We start from the raw sequence: 16,628 nt of genomic DNA on the forward strand, positions 1-16,628 counted from the left end.
TCGTATTGATCGCAAAGTCGGCATCGGAGCTACAACAAACTTTTAACAAGTGGTACACAGAACTCGAAAGGCATGGACTCCGAATTAGTCGCACAAAAACAGAATATATGGAATGCGATCTGGGTGGCACAGAAGAATTAAACTGCAAGATACAGATCGACAATGCAACGCTTCCAACCGTTACCCGCTTTAAGTACTTAGGATCCATGCTAACATCTGATACTCGCATAGAAGAGGATGTAAATCACCGCGTAAACACAGCATGGCTGAAATGGCGCTCCCTCTCTGGAGTTCTATGTGACCCTAAAATGCCAATTAAAACCAAGGGCAAAGTATATAAAACGGCCGTGAGACCTGCCATGTTATACGGCGCGGAATGCTGGACAGCCCTTAGCAAGCACGAACAGCAACTGCACACGGCAGAAATGAAGATGCTGAGATGGGCTGGAGGAGTTACGCGCATAGATAGGGTAAGGAATGAACATATCCGGGGTTCATTCAAAGTGGCTCCAGTAACAGAAAAACTCCGAGAAAGTAGGCTCCGCTGGTATGGACATGTTATGCGCCGCGACGATACCTACTCTGTGAAGACTGTACTTAACATCAATACAGGGCCTAGAGGAAGAGGCAGACCACCAGCCACTTGGTGGTCAACCGTCGAAAAGGATTTGAAAGCCCAGAAGCTTGCACCAGTGACAACCCGGGATAGAATATCCTGGCGCCGATGCACAAGGAGGCCCGACCCCAGATGAACTGGGATAGAGGCAGGAAGAAGAAGAGAAGAAGAAGTTAGGAGATGAACATATCAAAAGAACCCGGCCGTAACCCTGGTGCTGGGGGGAGAGGGGGGTTTGAAGGTTCCATTTTTCAGTTTTTCGATTATATCTCGGAAATTATGCGTCTGAGCGACTTGGCCACTTATACAAAATGAAAAGAGATTTAATTTGTTACAAGTTTTATTCAGTCAAGTTTTTCGATATCTTGTATAGTATTTGAGATATCCGCTCTTGAAGGTTTATTTAGGGCTCTCATTTTTATCTTGATTATCTACACCAGTAAAGCTGCTAGGCCGGGTTTGGTAACGTTTTCGTATAAATCGGGGGTGCTGAATTCATTTATGGTATCAACATTGACACCTTTCCAAAGTAAAAACAAAATGTAAAAAAATGATTTTTTATAAAACTCTTTACGCTTAAACCGCCGAACCGATTTCGTTGAAATTTGGTGTAGAGATGGTTTGAGTCCCGAGACAGGATATAATATAGTTTTTATCTCAAAAATCATACTTTGAAGGTGTGAAATTTTGTGTGAGGGGAATTCAGCTTCTTCGCCGAAGTTGAATTCCGGAGGTTAATACTGTTTAAATTTAGGTTTGAAGTCATGTTTGGTATCATTATCAACTAAATCAAACATGTAGACCATCCCAAATATTTTTTAAATAGGTTCAGCGGTTATTGATTCCCCATACAAATTTCCACCCCACTTTTCACACCCTTAAAAGATGATTTTGGTTATAAAAATCCTATGTACTGTACCGGGACTCAAACCATCTCTACACCAAATTTCAACAAAATCGGTTCGGCGGTTTAAGCGTAAAGAGTTTTATAAAAAAACATTTTTTTAAATTTTGTTTTTACTTAGGAATGGTGTCAATGTTGATATCATAAATGAATTCAGCACCCCCGATTTATACGAAAATTATCCCAAACCCGGCCTAGCAGCTTCACTGATGTAGATAATAAAAATAAAAATGAGAGCCCTAAATAAACCTTCAACAGCGGATATCTCAAAAACTATACAAGATATCGAAAAACTTGACTGAATAAAACTTGTAACAAATTAAATTTCTTTTCATTTTGTATAAGTGGCCAAGTCGCTCAGACGCATAGTTTCCGAAATATAATCGAAAAACCGAAAAATGGAACCTTCAAACCCCCCTCTCCTCCCCAGCACCAGGGCTATGGCCGGGGACTTTTGATATGTTCACCTCCTAACTAGTCCAAACAAAGCTACGAAGTCAAAAATTGTGTTACAAGCATTTCCCTTTATACCTTTTTTTGGTCATTTATTTCCTGGCCTATTGTCAGTACAGTACTCGTACTCGTACGCAGTTACAATAGGAAGTATTACATAAGTTTGAAAAAGGGCACTGTACAAATCTAACAGCTACAGGGACAATTCAGGTTGATTATAAATAATCTTGTATTACAGATAATTATTAATTATGTTACTGCATAATTTGACACTCCACTTATCAATTGATTATATTAAACAATACAACTTGATTGAATATCTTAATAATTACTAAATTTAAACTACTAATACTATTCTATTATACATATGTATATTATTTTTAACTCTAATTCACAGTTAGCAATATTTAGCTGCTAAATTTTTTTGAGGTCAATTAAACCATAGTAAAATGTGGCAGGTTATGTCACAACAAAAAAATACTTACCTAAATTAAATGTAAAAATATTATGATCAATCATTACTAACTCATTACATAATCTAAGTGCAATTGATTGATTGCAATTGATTAAGTGCGATTCTAGATTTACACAAATATTAAAACTGATAAATTATTTTTGCTAAAAGCCAATTGATTAAGTATATCAAGTTAGATATTTATTTCAAGTATTATATAATTTATTATAGCAGTATACTTATGTTTTTTTTTTCAGTCAGTAACTCATGCAATTTGGTTGTACAGTGCCCATCAGATATATTAGAGTGGCCAAGGCGCTCACAAATATCTAAACACGCCTCTATTGTCAAGGTGTTAGAGTGCGTTGTTCAGATATTTTTGGGCACCTCGGCCGCTCCGATATATCTCACGGCGACTGTACAATGGATTTCATATTTAACAAAAAATATAAAGAAATATTAAAAGATAAATGCCAAAATAAATTTAAATTTCTGCCTTCCAAAGAAACAAAACAGGCTCCCAGATTGCATGTTTGCAACAACCTATTTGCTTTAAGGTGCAATATACACAATGACATGTTGATTTGTAGTTTTTGATAGGATTTTCTAAAAGACAAACTTTATGCAAACATATAGCCATACAATGTGCTCAGTGCTCACGAGGAACCCGAAACATTTAACCCTGTGTCACAAATTTTTGTTTATTTGTGTTTGTAACAAAGGCGTATTAAAAAGTTTTGCAATAGTCTATGCCTAATGACTAAAACAAGGGAAAACATAGCTTTTCTTTCACATTCAGTTTGAAGGGGATGTATGTAAATAGGTGGTTAGTATAGACATAGAGTAACTTATACTAGAGCAGTACTGTCATAGTAAATTTTGTAACCCCAGTAAATTCACTGCCATCTGTCGACACACTTTAAAACTAAAAATGAAGATTTATAAAAATACGATAAAATGTATTTAAATATGGATAAATGATTTTTTTTATTTGCATTAATTATTTTTATGATTTTGACCCATGTTCTTTCACTGATATGTGTTAAAATTGTTAAATAACAAACGAAATAATCAACGCCCTCTATACGAGTGTAGGCCAAAACTAGTGGCGCCATCTGATCGAGAATCAAATTTTCTTGATTTTCGAGGCACGTTTTTTCCTTAGACTGTATCCATCTATTACGGAGTTATATCTATCTTTGGTATAGATGACCACCAGGACAAAACTCGCATCTTTAGGCCAAAGGAAGGGAGTTTAGGTCTATTTCGCTGAAAAAATTATATTTCTTTATTCGATTTTTTGAATGTAATGTAAATAAAATGTAAATTTTATTGGTAAAACTATCAATTAAAATGAATGACTGTTTTTTTTCGTAGTTTTTGCAGTGTTACGTGTAACTTTTTTCTTCAATATCTGTCAATGAGGATATTTGTGGCAATATTGCCATCAAAAAAGTGTTTTGCCCTAAGTTACAATAAAATAACGTTTTTTAATGTTTTGAATTATCTCTGAAATTAGGAGAATCCCAGAAAAGTTTATCCCTTGGAGTGGCAGGCCATTGGCTCCCTGTCTAAATTTGAAATTTGATTAGTTGTAAGTACCTTACATCTGAAATAACATTATTTAGTGTGAAAGTTATTTATATCAAAGTTTTGGGTTATTCCTGCATGTTACCAACTAGTAATTTTATGCTCATCCATCACCACTGGGATCAATTGGGAAAAAATCCAACCAGCTGAGAATAACACAAAATTTTCCCACAAATCAAATAACTATGCCATCACTGATCAAATACTGTGTATCACTGTACTATTCATTTCATTCCACTCGAAGCAACTTTTCACTAATTCACTGGTTTGTTTCATCATCATCAGTGGATCTAAAGTTAAAAGTGGTTAAAGTGGTTGTATCTATTGTAAATATTATCTTTGTGGAGCCGGCTTTGGTTTAGGCATTTTTCCAAGTAAACTCTGGATCTCCTTTTTTTCATCATAGCTTTTCCACATTTCATACAAATTGATAATGGACCTGACGATTTCCTGAATCTACAACAACATTAAAATATTAGTAATAATAACAGTAACCGGTTGATGTAACCCTATAAAAATATGTATATGTATAAAATATGTAGATGTACTTATTTGTTTGCAAGCAAATAGTTCACAATTTACCTTGTCCAAGTCAACATTCAACTCTGCAAACCAAGGTTTGAGGTTCTCTTTCCCCAACATGACACAGGCAATATGGAGAGCTGCAATTGCAATCTGAAACAATAGTTGTTGTTAGTTGTTATTAACTGACTGTATGTACCAGTTAAATGTGAAGATATACATATATATTACATGGAATACATGTGTTACCTGGTATGGTGGGTAAAGCAAGCTCACGTCGGTTCTGAGTGAATCGTTAACTACGCGCCACGCATAAGTGAGCAGTTGATCATCTTGTCCTATATCTTGGACAAAAAGCAGCAATGGCCTGTATGGTTGATAGACTATAAGGCAGCAATCTAGATTCTCCAATAAATAGAATTCACATTCCAAAATGTGATTTGTCCTGTACGGGAATTCCTGCTGGCCGTATGCATAGTTGAACTTGTTTTTGATTACAGTCTGGCAAGTGGTGATAAGACGAGAGTTAGATATAACACCAAACTCTTCTACTTTTGACGCTAAGAATACACATGTTGGGGCTAATAGCAAAGGATCAATACATTTAAGAGAATTCTTGGCGTAAAACCTCTTGAAATACACTGTCGCCGTGGCGATCACCTGTTGACGAAGCTTCAATTGCTCTCCGAGGATTTGTATTATACTAGCGAAAAAATTAAATATCTTCTGATACTCTTCTTCCGTCAATATAGCAAGATCATGTTGCCTATCTCTTATCAAATCTTGTTTATCAAGTATCCACTGTTGATGGTGCGAACTTTGCCAAAAATTGCCTGCCATTTTAAGACGAACGAAAAAATTCAAACTTTATTTAATTGCTTATATTACTTTTTTCCTTGATTTTATTCCTATTGACTGAAATGAACCCACTTAATTCTTGATATAGTTATTAAACCGCAAAACAGTTGCGACTGTTTGTTACTGGAAAAATATGGCAGGTGTGGCACCACTGCCTTTTGACTTTTTGACAAGTATTGTCAAGCCAGCTAGTTCAGCTAATGCAATGCGTATTGCACTGCATACGCGTGTTTACCGTTGTGCCGAACGCCCCGGGCGAGCAGGGAGACCGAAGGACTTAAGACGATAGTCGCTGATTTGTCCTTGAGCGTCTCAGCGTCTCTGTACCCGCACCCCGCTCACTGCGCTCGTACGTGAATTTCGTGTCGGTGCACCACCACGAGGTTCAAAGAATAAGCTACAGCCCAGAGGCGCGCGGTTGGCGCTATACCTATTCGTATTTTGTAGGTATTTTGTCGTTTGATTATGAGTAGATCATGCGTTTAGTGGAGGTCGTAAATTATAATAAAAATATATTTCCTTATGCATTATACTTTACAAGCCTCAATCAGTTAATTTGTGTTTTATCTGTTTCTTACAAATAAATACCTTTTTTTTTGTTAGGAGGGAAAAATGCATTACGCATACCACCTTGGTGCGGGGGGTACCCGAGTGGTTATGTGGGACTCCCGTCTAGGCTAATGAGGCCCACGGTGTACCCACTAAAAAAACCCCCTTATGCCGCCTCGCCGCCCTATTGGTGGGGTTACAGGAACGCTTGCGCTTGTCATCTGCGACCCCACCGGCGGCAGCCGCCCGCGAGCGCGGCTACTTCGCGAATGCCCGAAGGCCCTTCACGCTAGGTGCGCCAGATGGTAAGACGCGCCTTCCTCCTCGGCTTCCATTCTGTATCGTAGCGGACCCCCCCGAGCCCGCCACAAGGAAGCCACGGGCGCCAGGAATTTCCCCGGCGCCCGGGGACAGATAAGGTCTATGTTTCTGCCGCAAAACCACAACTCGGCTGCAGAGGACAGGGAGAACGGCACATCGTAACACCGACACTCCTCTTCCTCTGCAGCCCCACCAACGCCGCTACAGCGGAACGGCCCTGCTAAGTTCGCAGGGGATAGGGAGAGTGGCGCATCGAAATACCATCACTCCTCTTCCCCTACGATCCCACCTCGGCCGCCGAGGATAGGGAGAACGGCTTACCGCAATACCGACACTCCTTTTCCTCGACGGTCCACCTTCGGCGCATCACAAGCGGGCTAAACCAGCCCATTTGGAGCGTCCTCCTCGGGCCAGCCCGCGACCCAGAGGCCGGCCCTGGTTGCCTCTTCGCTTCACCGTGGGTGACCAAGCCACGGTTACTAAGCCCCTCCACCACGACAAGGTGAGCAACCCGCGGGGGGATTACTAAGCGCCTCCACCACGACAAGGTGAGCAACCCGCGGGGAGTACAAATAAATACCTAAGTCAATTAGACACATTAAGATTTATAGCTAGAGCTTGGCATGTACTAAATTGAGGCGTACAGTGTGTTTATTTTATAGTCATTTTTTTATCCGTAATAAATAAATATAAATAATTCCATTAATAGTTAACTTATAAAATTAAGTACCTACTACCTAGTCTACCTACACATAAAATTTTGGGAAGTGTTTACCTACCTATTAGTGTTAAACTAGTATTATTTTTCGAAGTTTTCTCAAACATAACGTGGGAATATCATCATTATATTACAAGCGCGCCACAACCAAATCAGCGCTCTGCAGTTATTTATTTTTTGGCCACAATAACTCCGATATAGTGGTTAACGGCTATGTATGATGAACCCCCGTGGACGTCAGCTGCCGCTCCGTTGGTGGGTTGAGGAATGGCAGCCAGCGAAACACGCAAAAAAATATTGTCATCGCCTCCCGCTTGATACTTTGTTAGATGATAGTTCAGATGCTAATGTAAATAAAAAAATGGTCAGCCGGTTATATCTCGGTGGACCGTCAGCTGGTCACATGAACATGTAAAAATATATCTTTTCAGTCATCGCATCCCATTTCATATACTTTGTCAGATTAGAATTTAGATGATATTGTTAATAAAACAAATCGTCGGCCGGTTGTATCGCGGTGGAAAGACCGTCAGCTGTTAAAACATTATTGTTAGTTTAAAAATAATTATAAATAACCAAAGTTAGCCGCAAAATGGCCCGTTGTATTATTTTTATTACGGTGAAACCGGTGAAACTATAAATTTCAGGAAAAAAGTCAAATGTTATAATTGTTGAACAATAAATGAAGATTCATATATATTTTTTAATTTTTTTTTTGTTTACCCATTTAGAAGAAATACATTCTAGACAGTAATAGTAAGTAAGTATATATTAGTTTCATTTACCACCTCCACGAAATGCAAAGCTATTCGTATCTGAACAAGAAAACATTTGTAAAATAATACGAGCTATTGCATTATAGCATAGGTACTCGTATTATCATTGCGGTGGTAAGTAGTACGTTTGATTTTTTCCTTTCGCCTTAATTTAGAGTTTCGCCAAAAAAAATACGACAGGCCGTTTTGGTCTTTTTACTAAACGGCTTAATCAATTGTAAGGGTCATTATTTATAAATAGTTTATATTTGGATTATGCCTACTTTCATTTATGATTAGCTTATAAGAGAATATCAATTGACTCTTACTTGCCATTGTTCGTTTTCATCATCAATTCTAGCAACAAGTCTACCCTCGTTTATTAAATACTTGTGGCAAATACTTACATTTTATGTAAATTGTACATTACCATTACAATTTTGTAAACACAATATTGTCATCAAAAGCTACAGGCATTCTTAACATATATAAACGTTTATTAAACAGCGTTTATAATTGTAATAATTGTAAGTTATTTATTTGTATTTTTTTTAACTTATTTGTGGGGTTTATTAAACAGCACTTGTAAAATGAGGGCTATCGTTTTTTGCTCACCAGTTGGCGCCTCTGTTGATGGTGGTCCAAAAGACTATAGAACAGCTGTCAGTCATTGAAGTGACAAGTGACATTTGACATTTCGAACTATGGAAAAGACCACCATCTACACTAGCGCCCCTAGCGGCGAATTCATACGCGTTAGCCCTCATTTAACAAATATGTCACTTATACAAAATTGTTGGATTGTAATGTTTATTAAATGGGATCCTGGGCCGCCCAGCAGGAAGACGTCCTGTCGGACGCCCCAGGTATCGCTGGTGCGACATGGTCTTGTGTCGGAACTCGGAAGCCAAGTTTCATTTTGAGTCGCTGAGCCAACGGAGTAAGTATAAAAGGTAATGGGCATAACACACCGTCGCACCGCACCAAGGTCATTGTGTGAGGCACTCATAAGTAAGAGCTCGTTCGCTTAAGTAAGGTCCCGGTGCGGTGCGGTGGTCTGTTACGCTTTAAGCTGTCCAGACGGGATGATCAAATCGACCGATTAGTTCAGAAAATAAATTGGTGTCAATCTCCAATCGCGAATACTAGCATCACAAATTGGTATTCGATACACAATAAAAAAACAATAAACATTAGTGTTAAATAACCATGAATCTAGTACATAGACATCGTATTATGTAGTATTAGGGCCTGACACTCTTTGATAGAGAAAGATAGTCTTATTGTGATTCCTATAAGAGGAAAGAGAAAATATGCTTTGTCCTTATCACCGACCGGGTGGCATCATAGGTAGGAGGCGATGGCGAAATACCAAAATTTATAAGAGTGAAAGAGAAAAAATCCTATGCTGCCCAAATTTTATATGAATATTCTTTCTCTTACCCCCGGTCGCTCGGTGGCGCGTCTATAACTACTTGTATATACTATGTCTATGCTCAAACCCAACACGATCTTGTTTGACAGAACAGTGTTAGTGTTGACGTTTACGTTTGACCGGTGACAGGACGAGGGGAGAGAATAAAAATGCTTGAGCATAAATAACTCATGCGGCGACCTACTACTCTAAAAATAGAAAAATTAGGGAGCTCTTTAGTAGGAAAAGTTTTGATTAATATAATTTTGATATACACCAAAAACCTGTTACCAAATTGTATACTATGAGTAAACGTCACCATCTACAAGAAATGTTTTTGGAGTTCGACTGGAAAAAGATGTTCACATGGAACTACATGAAGGGGCTAATACTGAATCCGACGCAGCTTTGGTTCGTGGCCACCCTGATCATCGCTACTGAATTGGTCGTGAACGTTTTAGTGGTTGAGCGCGTGCCGTACACCGAGATTGACTGGAAAGCGTACATGCAAGAATGTGAAGGTTTCTTGAATGGAACTTTTGACTACAGCCAACTCCGTGGTGACACCGGCCCCTTGGTATATCCAGCAGGATTTGTGTACATATATTCATTGTTTTATTTCCTTACAAGTCAGGGTACAAACATTATTCTGGCCCAGTATTTGTTTATAGTTATCTATTTGTTGCAACTTGTGCTTGTTCTTAGAATTTATATTAAAACTAAAAAGGTCCCACCATATGTAATGGCATTTACCATTTTAACATCTTATAGGATCCATTCTATTTATGTACTGCGGCTGTTCAATGATCCAGTTGCTGTATTATTCCTTTATGCATCATTAAATTTGTTTTTAGAAGACAAATGGTTCTTGGGTAGTGTTTTCTATAGTTTAGGAGTTTCAGTTAAGATGAATATACTACTTTATGCTCCTGGATTGTTCTTCTTCTACTTGATAAATTTAGGCTGGTTTAAAACTATGCAACAACTAGCTGTTTGTGGATTTATCCAGTTAATACTTGGTGCACCATTTTTGTTCAGCAATCCGATAGCATATTTAAAAGGTAGCTTTGACATTGGTAGAGTTTTCAACCACACTTGGACAGTCAACTACAGGTTTTTGGATGTTGATCTATTTGAAAGCAAGTGCTTTCATTTGACTTTATTGGCAATACATGTTATACTTCTTCTGATTTTCTTGCCTTTGTGTACAAAATATTTTCAAACATACTGTCGCTTAAAGTATGTACAAAAACAAGTGCAACCTCAAATTGATTTAGAAAACAAAATGAACCAGAGAAAAAGTAAAATTAAAAACGAACAAAAATTTAAAGCCGGAATCGAAGTTGAAAAATTAACAAAAGAACAAGAAGAATTTTTGAACTCATTTGAGAATATGTTGCAGAAGTCTTCTCAAAAAAGTCGAAAGACTCACAAAAAGCCTATTGAAGTGAAAGAACCCACTAAATACCACATTAACTTTGATATCTTGTCTCAAATGTTCATACTTCCCATGTTTTTAGTGAACTTCATAGGCATTCTGTGTGCACGGAGCCTTCATTATCAGTTTTACTCATGGTACTTCCACAGCTTGCCATATCTGTTGTGGTCTACTAATTTTTCAATCATTTTTAAGTTTTTAATTTTAGCTCTTATAGAGTTTTCATGGAATACTTACCCAAGTACTGTATTATCTAGTATGTTGCTTCATTTTTGCCACTTGAGTATATTATTTGGGGTGTATAAAAAAATCTCAAATGAACTTCAACTTGCTGCCAAAGTCCAATAAAAATAAAATCTTAAGTAAGTAAAATATTCTTTATTGCACCACAAATAAAACAGGTTCAAGACAGATTGACTACTTAAATAAAGGTTGCAACAGGCAGTTTTATTCAATTTATAAAACAGGTTCAAGACAGATTTACTATGTAAATAAAGGTTGCAACAGGCAGTCTTATATTTCATGAAACAGGTTCAAGACAGATTTACTATGTAAATAAAGGTTGCAACAGGCAGTCTTTTTCATTTTATAAAACAGATTCAAGACAAATTTACTGTGTAAATAAAGGTTGCAACAGGCAGTCTTATTTATTTTATAAAACAGGTTCAAGACAGATTTACTATATAAATAAAAGTTGCAACAGGCAGTCTTATTAATTTTATAAAACAGGTTCAAGACAGATTTACTATGTAAATAAAGGTTGCAACAGGCAGTCTTATTTATTTTATAAAACAGGTGCCAGACAGATTTACTATGTAAATAAAGGTTGCAACAGGCAGTCTTATTCATTTTATAAAACAGATTCAAGACAGATTTACTATGTAAATAAAAGTTGCAACAGGCAGTCTTATTAATTTTATAAAACGGGTTAAAGACAGATTTACTATTAAAAAATGGATGCAACAGGCAGTCTTATTCATTTTATAAAACAGGTTCAAGACAGATTTACTATGTAAATAAAGGTTGCAACAGGCAGTCTTATTTATTTTATAAAACAGGTTAAAGACATATTTACTATGTAAATAAAGGTTGCAACAGGCAGTCTTATTTATTTTATAACAGGTTCAAGACAGATTTACTATGTAAATAAAAGTTGCAACAGGCAGTCTTATTCATTTTATAAAACAGGTCCAAGACAGATTTACTATGTTAATAAAGGTTGCAACAGGCAGTCTTCTTCATTTTATAAAACCGGTTATAGACAGATTTACTATGTAAATAATATTAATTTCATGAGTAACTATTGCGGTAACCGAAGACAATATCAAGTTATTTTTCTTGAAAACGATAATGAAAATTTAAAAATAAAAACAGCAGCTCACTACTTTTTACATAATAATAATAACTCCACGGCCGACTTCGGCCACGGCGACTGCTGTCAACTCCGTTGCTGTCGCTGGTGTGCTCGCCAGTGGCTGATGTAGCCTATCTTGTTACTAAAATTTCGCGAACATTGCGGGCATGCGAGCACACCATCAACAATGTTATAGGGTATTGCCGCGGGTGGTCTGGCTTTTATTCTATCGCGCTTGGCATCAAGCTCTTAGCGCCGCTGAGACTCAAAATCGGTTATCTTGGCATTTATTGCAGCCCGCCATTCCGTACGCACGGCTGCCTGCTGCTCCCATCGCGAGGGCTCTACGCCACAATTTTTCATGTGACGCTTAAGCACATCTTTGTAGGAACTTATTAAAATATACGAGGGTAAATCAAAAAGTTCTTAGATATAGGGTCAAAAACAAAAGAAAATCATTGTTTTTATTTTTATTTTTCTACATAATCTTCTTTTTCAATACATTTTAAGTACCATTTTTCAAGTTTTTTTATTCCTTCCGAAAAAAAATGTTTTTTCTTGAGTCTCGAAAAACTCCTCCACAGCACTCATCACCGCGTTATCGTCATCAAATTTAGTTCCACGGATGTGCTCTTTTAATTTGGGAAATAAGTGAAAATCACTCGGAGCTAAGTCTGGTGAGTAGGGTGGGTGGTCGAAGATCTCAAAACCAGCTTGGCGGATTGCAGTGACAGCCATCTGTGACCGATGAGCAGGAGCGTTATCATGGTGGAACAACACGCCAGCACGCAATTTTCCTCGACGTTTTTCTTTAATTGCCTGCCGCACTTTTGGGATGACTTCCGTGTAATACGCACCTGTTATGGTTTTTCCTTTTGGCAGATAGTCAATCAAAAGGATACCATCCGTATCTCAGAAAACTGAGACCATGACTTTCCCTGCCGTCGGAAATACTCGAAATTTCTTCATTGGTGGAGAAGACGGGCGTTTCCAGGAGATGCTTTGCTTTTTCGTTTCGGGATCAAAATGGTAAACCCATGTTTCATCCATGGTGACAAAACGCCGTTAAAAAGTATCCGGAACACGCTCGATAATTTTTAGATTTCGCTTTGAAATCTCCAAACGCAAATCTTTGTTAGCCTCGGTTAACATTCGTGGAACCCATCTGGCGGATACTTTTTTAAACCCTAAAACATCCATTGATTGCACGCTACGCGTCATAATGACAGTTTAAAATATAAAATAAAAATAACTTTTTGATTCATCCTCGTAAACCTTACTGCATAGGCAAGGCAAGAAGATTATATTTTAATTGCTGTTTTATGTTAAAAGTTTTTGTAACTAAGTAGGTTCTTTGTTGTGTAACTCCCATACGTACTTCTCAGTGAAAGAAACTTTGCAGGGGTTTTATACAGTCACCCTCAAAAATATGTTGGTAATAACTACTACTAGCTCCTTTGTAATTACTAAGGTGAAATATGTAAACATAATCATTGTAACAACTAAGGTGAAATATGTAAAAATAATATTTGTAATAATAAAGGTAAAATATGTAAACATAATCTTTGACAACGATTGTACATTAAAAAATTGATACAATACAGTGTGTAATATAGCATTAATTAAAAGTTACATTTTACTTTTTGTAAAAGAATATGTCTGCCCTGGGAATATTTTTTATTGGTATATTATCACATGATGTTTACATGCTATAGAATATATTATGAGCTTTTTACGAAGATTATTCTTTCTCTGTCCTCACAAGAAAGTGTTCTGAAAAGGATTCAGTTAATAACCCCTTGAGAGTCCGCCTCCACGCTTAGTCGTAAGTACAGTCAGCTGCTGAGATAAATGACCCCCCCCCCCCCCCTGCATATAAATTTGTTTGCAGGGGGAGTGTCAACTATCTCTGCAGCTGACTGTACATTGTCGCTACCAAGTGCAAAATCAGTGCAAACAGCGTGGTTGGAGCCTTTGTACGTTTTACTTTATTTTACTGCGATACTGAAGTGTTTGTTTGTAGACGAGATGTTAGGGTATATTAGGAGAATACCGTGCCTTATAGAGTTTGACAGCTGTAGTAGATGGCGCTATGGGTACTGCCTGCACCACAGAATAAATAATAGTACTACCGTTCAGAAAGGAAACATTCTACAAAACCGAAGTTTGACAGCGGTTCAGGGTCAAATCATGCTATCCCTTTCTACTTTATGGCACTGTCCCTTTCGGTTATTTAGGGTTGTCAAAATTCAAGTCATTATGTTATCTGTGGTCGTGCACGCAAAGGGACGTCAAGTTGTGCCAACCCTAATAACTGCTCGGAGCAATGCTGAGCCGAACGGAGCCGAGTTTGCCCGAAGCGAGGAGTTTCGCATCCCTGCCTGCACTATATGTTTTATAGTAACTGAATAGGGAATATTACTCGAAACTGCGTAGGGGGCTTAGTATCTGAGGGTATATCGTGAAACAAGACAATTTCTTTATCTAACATCTCTGTCACTCTTGCATATTCGAGTGATAAAGAGGCAGATAGCGAATTTTGGGATTCTCGTTTCCCGGTAGGTCCTCTACAACAAACCGCCTTGATGCATCAATGTCATATTTTATTATGATCTGAAATTTTTATGCTTAGTTAAAGGTACAGTATGTATAAGTTATCCTCTATTGTCAGACGACAAATATTTCGTCACCTTGGTGGTGCATTTGAACTTAGTTTACTTTCAGTGCTATTATCATATCATATAATTGCTAATAATCAAACAGATTTTTCTAGCACGAACGTCATTTTGTTATTGCTTGACAAAATAAAAACATTGACAATCCTATTATCGATAAGTAGGCAGGTAGGCACCCCTTCAACGTTAATCATTTTCCATATTTCTGCCATACACCCATTACATCAGTGGAATTTGAAAAATCTTTTATTCAATTTATGCAGATTTTTTCAAAAAGGCAAAGAAGTTTTACACCCGAGAATATGGAAAACAATTGTCAGTTTAAGTACTTCGAGAATCATGTAAGAAAACCTATTTGATGGTTTAATTGGCGATTGCGATTTAAAAAAACAATCTTGGTGTATGTGTTTCATGGAGTTTTTTAAGTATGAAGTAAAAAGTAAAAAAAAAAAAAAATACCCTCCCATAGAAAACGGACCAGCCAAAATGTATGAAACAGCCAAAATTTTTTTCGCGATTTCGGGGTTGGTCTCATAGTAAAAGTTGCTCAGTACAATCCCAAAATCTCCCTGGCAACGGGAATGCAATTATTTTTTGGCCACCCTGTATACCTGACCTGACCACTTTTTCTGTTCTTCCAAATTTTCCTTTCCGCGTTATTTCCTACCCTTTTACATGACGTTGGCTGCTAGAAACACCGCCCTCAAGTCCAGGTCCTTCTAGAAGGGATCAAAGTAACACTTTTCTGCTCTAGGACACTATTTTTACGTTTTTTTTACACATTACCTCGTAGATAATGTGAAAAGTTGTATGTGTCACATGGTAGCAAAATTATTTCCACCTTGGGCGTAACACACTTGAATCCCTCACTACGCTCAGGATTCTTCTTTAGAATCCTTCGCTTCGTTTAAGATTCAATGTATGCCCTCGCCGTAAATATGTCATTTTACTCCCTTGTAACCAGCGATTGATAATAAACATGGATGACTAACTATAAAGAAAATATCAGCTTATAAAAGGCTACAAAATTAGAATACGCATGCTCACCAGCGGACCAATGGGGTTGGCAACTGTCAAAGGTTTGCAGCTATTTTCTATGAGATTTGGCTTAAAGGGCTGGCATCCAGTGCATTAAAAAAAACAAAAATTTGACACAATTCTAAGGATTGGCAGGGCAAGCTATGCTGGCGCCATCTGCTAATTATTTCGACCGGCCAACCCCATTGTAAAATCAAAGTTCAAAGTTTAGGTATGGATTTTATTCGACCAAGATTATGATTAGTCAATTTCACCGACCCGAAATAGTCATACTTGTTATGAACAAAATGCTGCACTTCATGATAAAAGCAAGCCGCTTTGCACAGTGATAGTAGGGACCAAACTGAGCGATTTGACCCGCAGCAGCGGCAGTTTCACCCCTTAGGAACAGAGATGGCGCCACTTCTTTAAAAAATATTTCAAAAAATTCTACAAGCTAAACCAATGAACCGATTTAAATGTTTAATATCTCAAATGAAAGCGCATTATATACATTACTTTTAAAAAAATACTCAAAAAATATATACTCAATACTTTTGATAAAAACGGGAATTTTAAGTTTGTTTTTTTACTCGATTGATAGTTTTTACTTGATTTCTCAAAAAAATTGTATGGAATATGAATAGTTTAATGCATTTATATATTACTGAATAAATAACAAGTATTATAAAAAAAACCCGACACCGATATCTCTCATACTTCTCGAAATATGAAAGTTTGAATGTGAGTGCAAATTTCTTTAAGATATATTCCAAATAATTCTACAAGCTAAACTATTCGACCGATTTTAATGTTTAATATCTCAAATAAAAGCTCATTATATATATTACTTATAAAAAAATATTCAAAAAACATATACTGAATACTTTTGGCAAAAAACGGCATCTTAAGTTTTTTTTCTTACTCGATTGATAGTTTTTACTTGATTTCATTAAAAAAAATTATGGAACATGAATAGTTTAATATATA

The 16,628-nt window shown here is 37.1% G+C and overlaps 2 protein-coding genes across 2 annotated transcripts; one reads left to right on the forward strand and one right to left on the reverse strand.

The window, feature by feature from the left end:
• Positions 1 to 814: 814 nt before the first annotated feature.
• LOC134754084 (cyclin-C) lies at positions 815 to 5,430 on the reverse strand. The gene is made up of 3 exons (XM_063690159.1): positions 4,789 to 5,430; positions 4,600 to 4,692; positions 815 to 4,473 (listed from the first exon to the last, which is right to left on the reverse strand). The coding sequence occupies exons 1-3, from the start codon at positions 5,377 to 5,379 to the stop codon at positions 4,351 to 4,353; spliced, it is 807 nt and encodes a 268-aa protein (XP_063546229.1). The 5' UTR covers positions 5,380 to 5,430; the 3' UTR covers positions 815 to 4,350.
• Positions 5,431 to 9,298: 3,868 nt separating this feature from the next.
• Positions 9,299 to 13,626, forward strand: LOC134753850 (lethal(2)neighbour of tid protein 2). The gene has a single exon (XM_063689793.1). It carries the CDS (start codon positions 9,459 to 9,461, stop codon positions 10,938 to 10,940), a length of 1,482 nt encoding a protein of 493 aa, XP_063545863.1. The 5' UTR covers positions 9,299 to 9,458; the 3' UTR covers positions 10,941 to 13,626.
• Positions 13,627 to 16,628: the final 3,002 nt, after the last annotated feature.

Source organism: Cydia strobilella, chromosome Z (genome assembly GCF_947568885.1).
Source record: "Cydia strobilella chromosome Z, ilCydStro3.1, whole genome shotgun sequence".
In the NCBI taxonomy this organism is placed as follows: domain Eukaryota; kingdom Metazoa; phylum Arthropoda; class Insecta; order Lepidoptera; family Tortricidae; genus Cydia; species Cydia strobilella.

Excerpts from the sequence above, each read along its gene's own strand:
- LOC134753850 (XM_063689793.1), top strand. The coding sequence starts at position 9,459 with ATGAGTAAACGTCACCATCTACAAGAAATGTTTTTGGAGTTCGACTGG.
- LOC134754084 (XM_063690159.1), bottom strand. The coding sequence starts at position 5,379 with ATGGCAGGCAATTTTTGGCAAAGTTCGCACCATCAACAGTGGATACTT. Across the intron at positions 4,693-4,788 it reads TGCTTTACCCACCATACCAG|ATTGCAATTGCAGCTCTCCA; the intron begins GTAACACATGTA and ends CTATTGTTTCAG. Across the intron at positions 4,474-4,599 it reads TGAATGTTGACTTGGACAAG|ATTCAGGAAATCGTCAGGTC; the intron begins GTAAATTGTGAA and ends ATGTTGTTGTAG.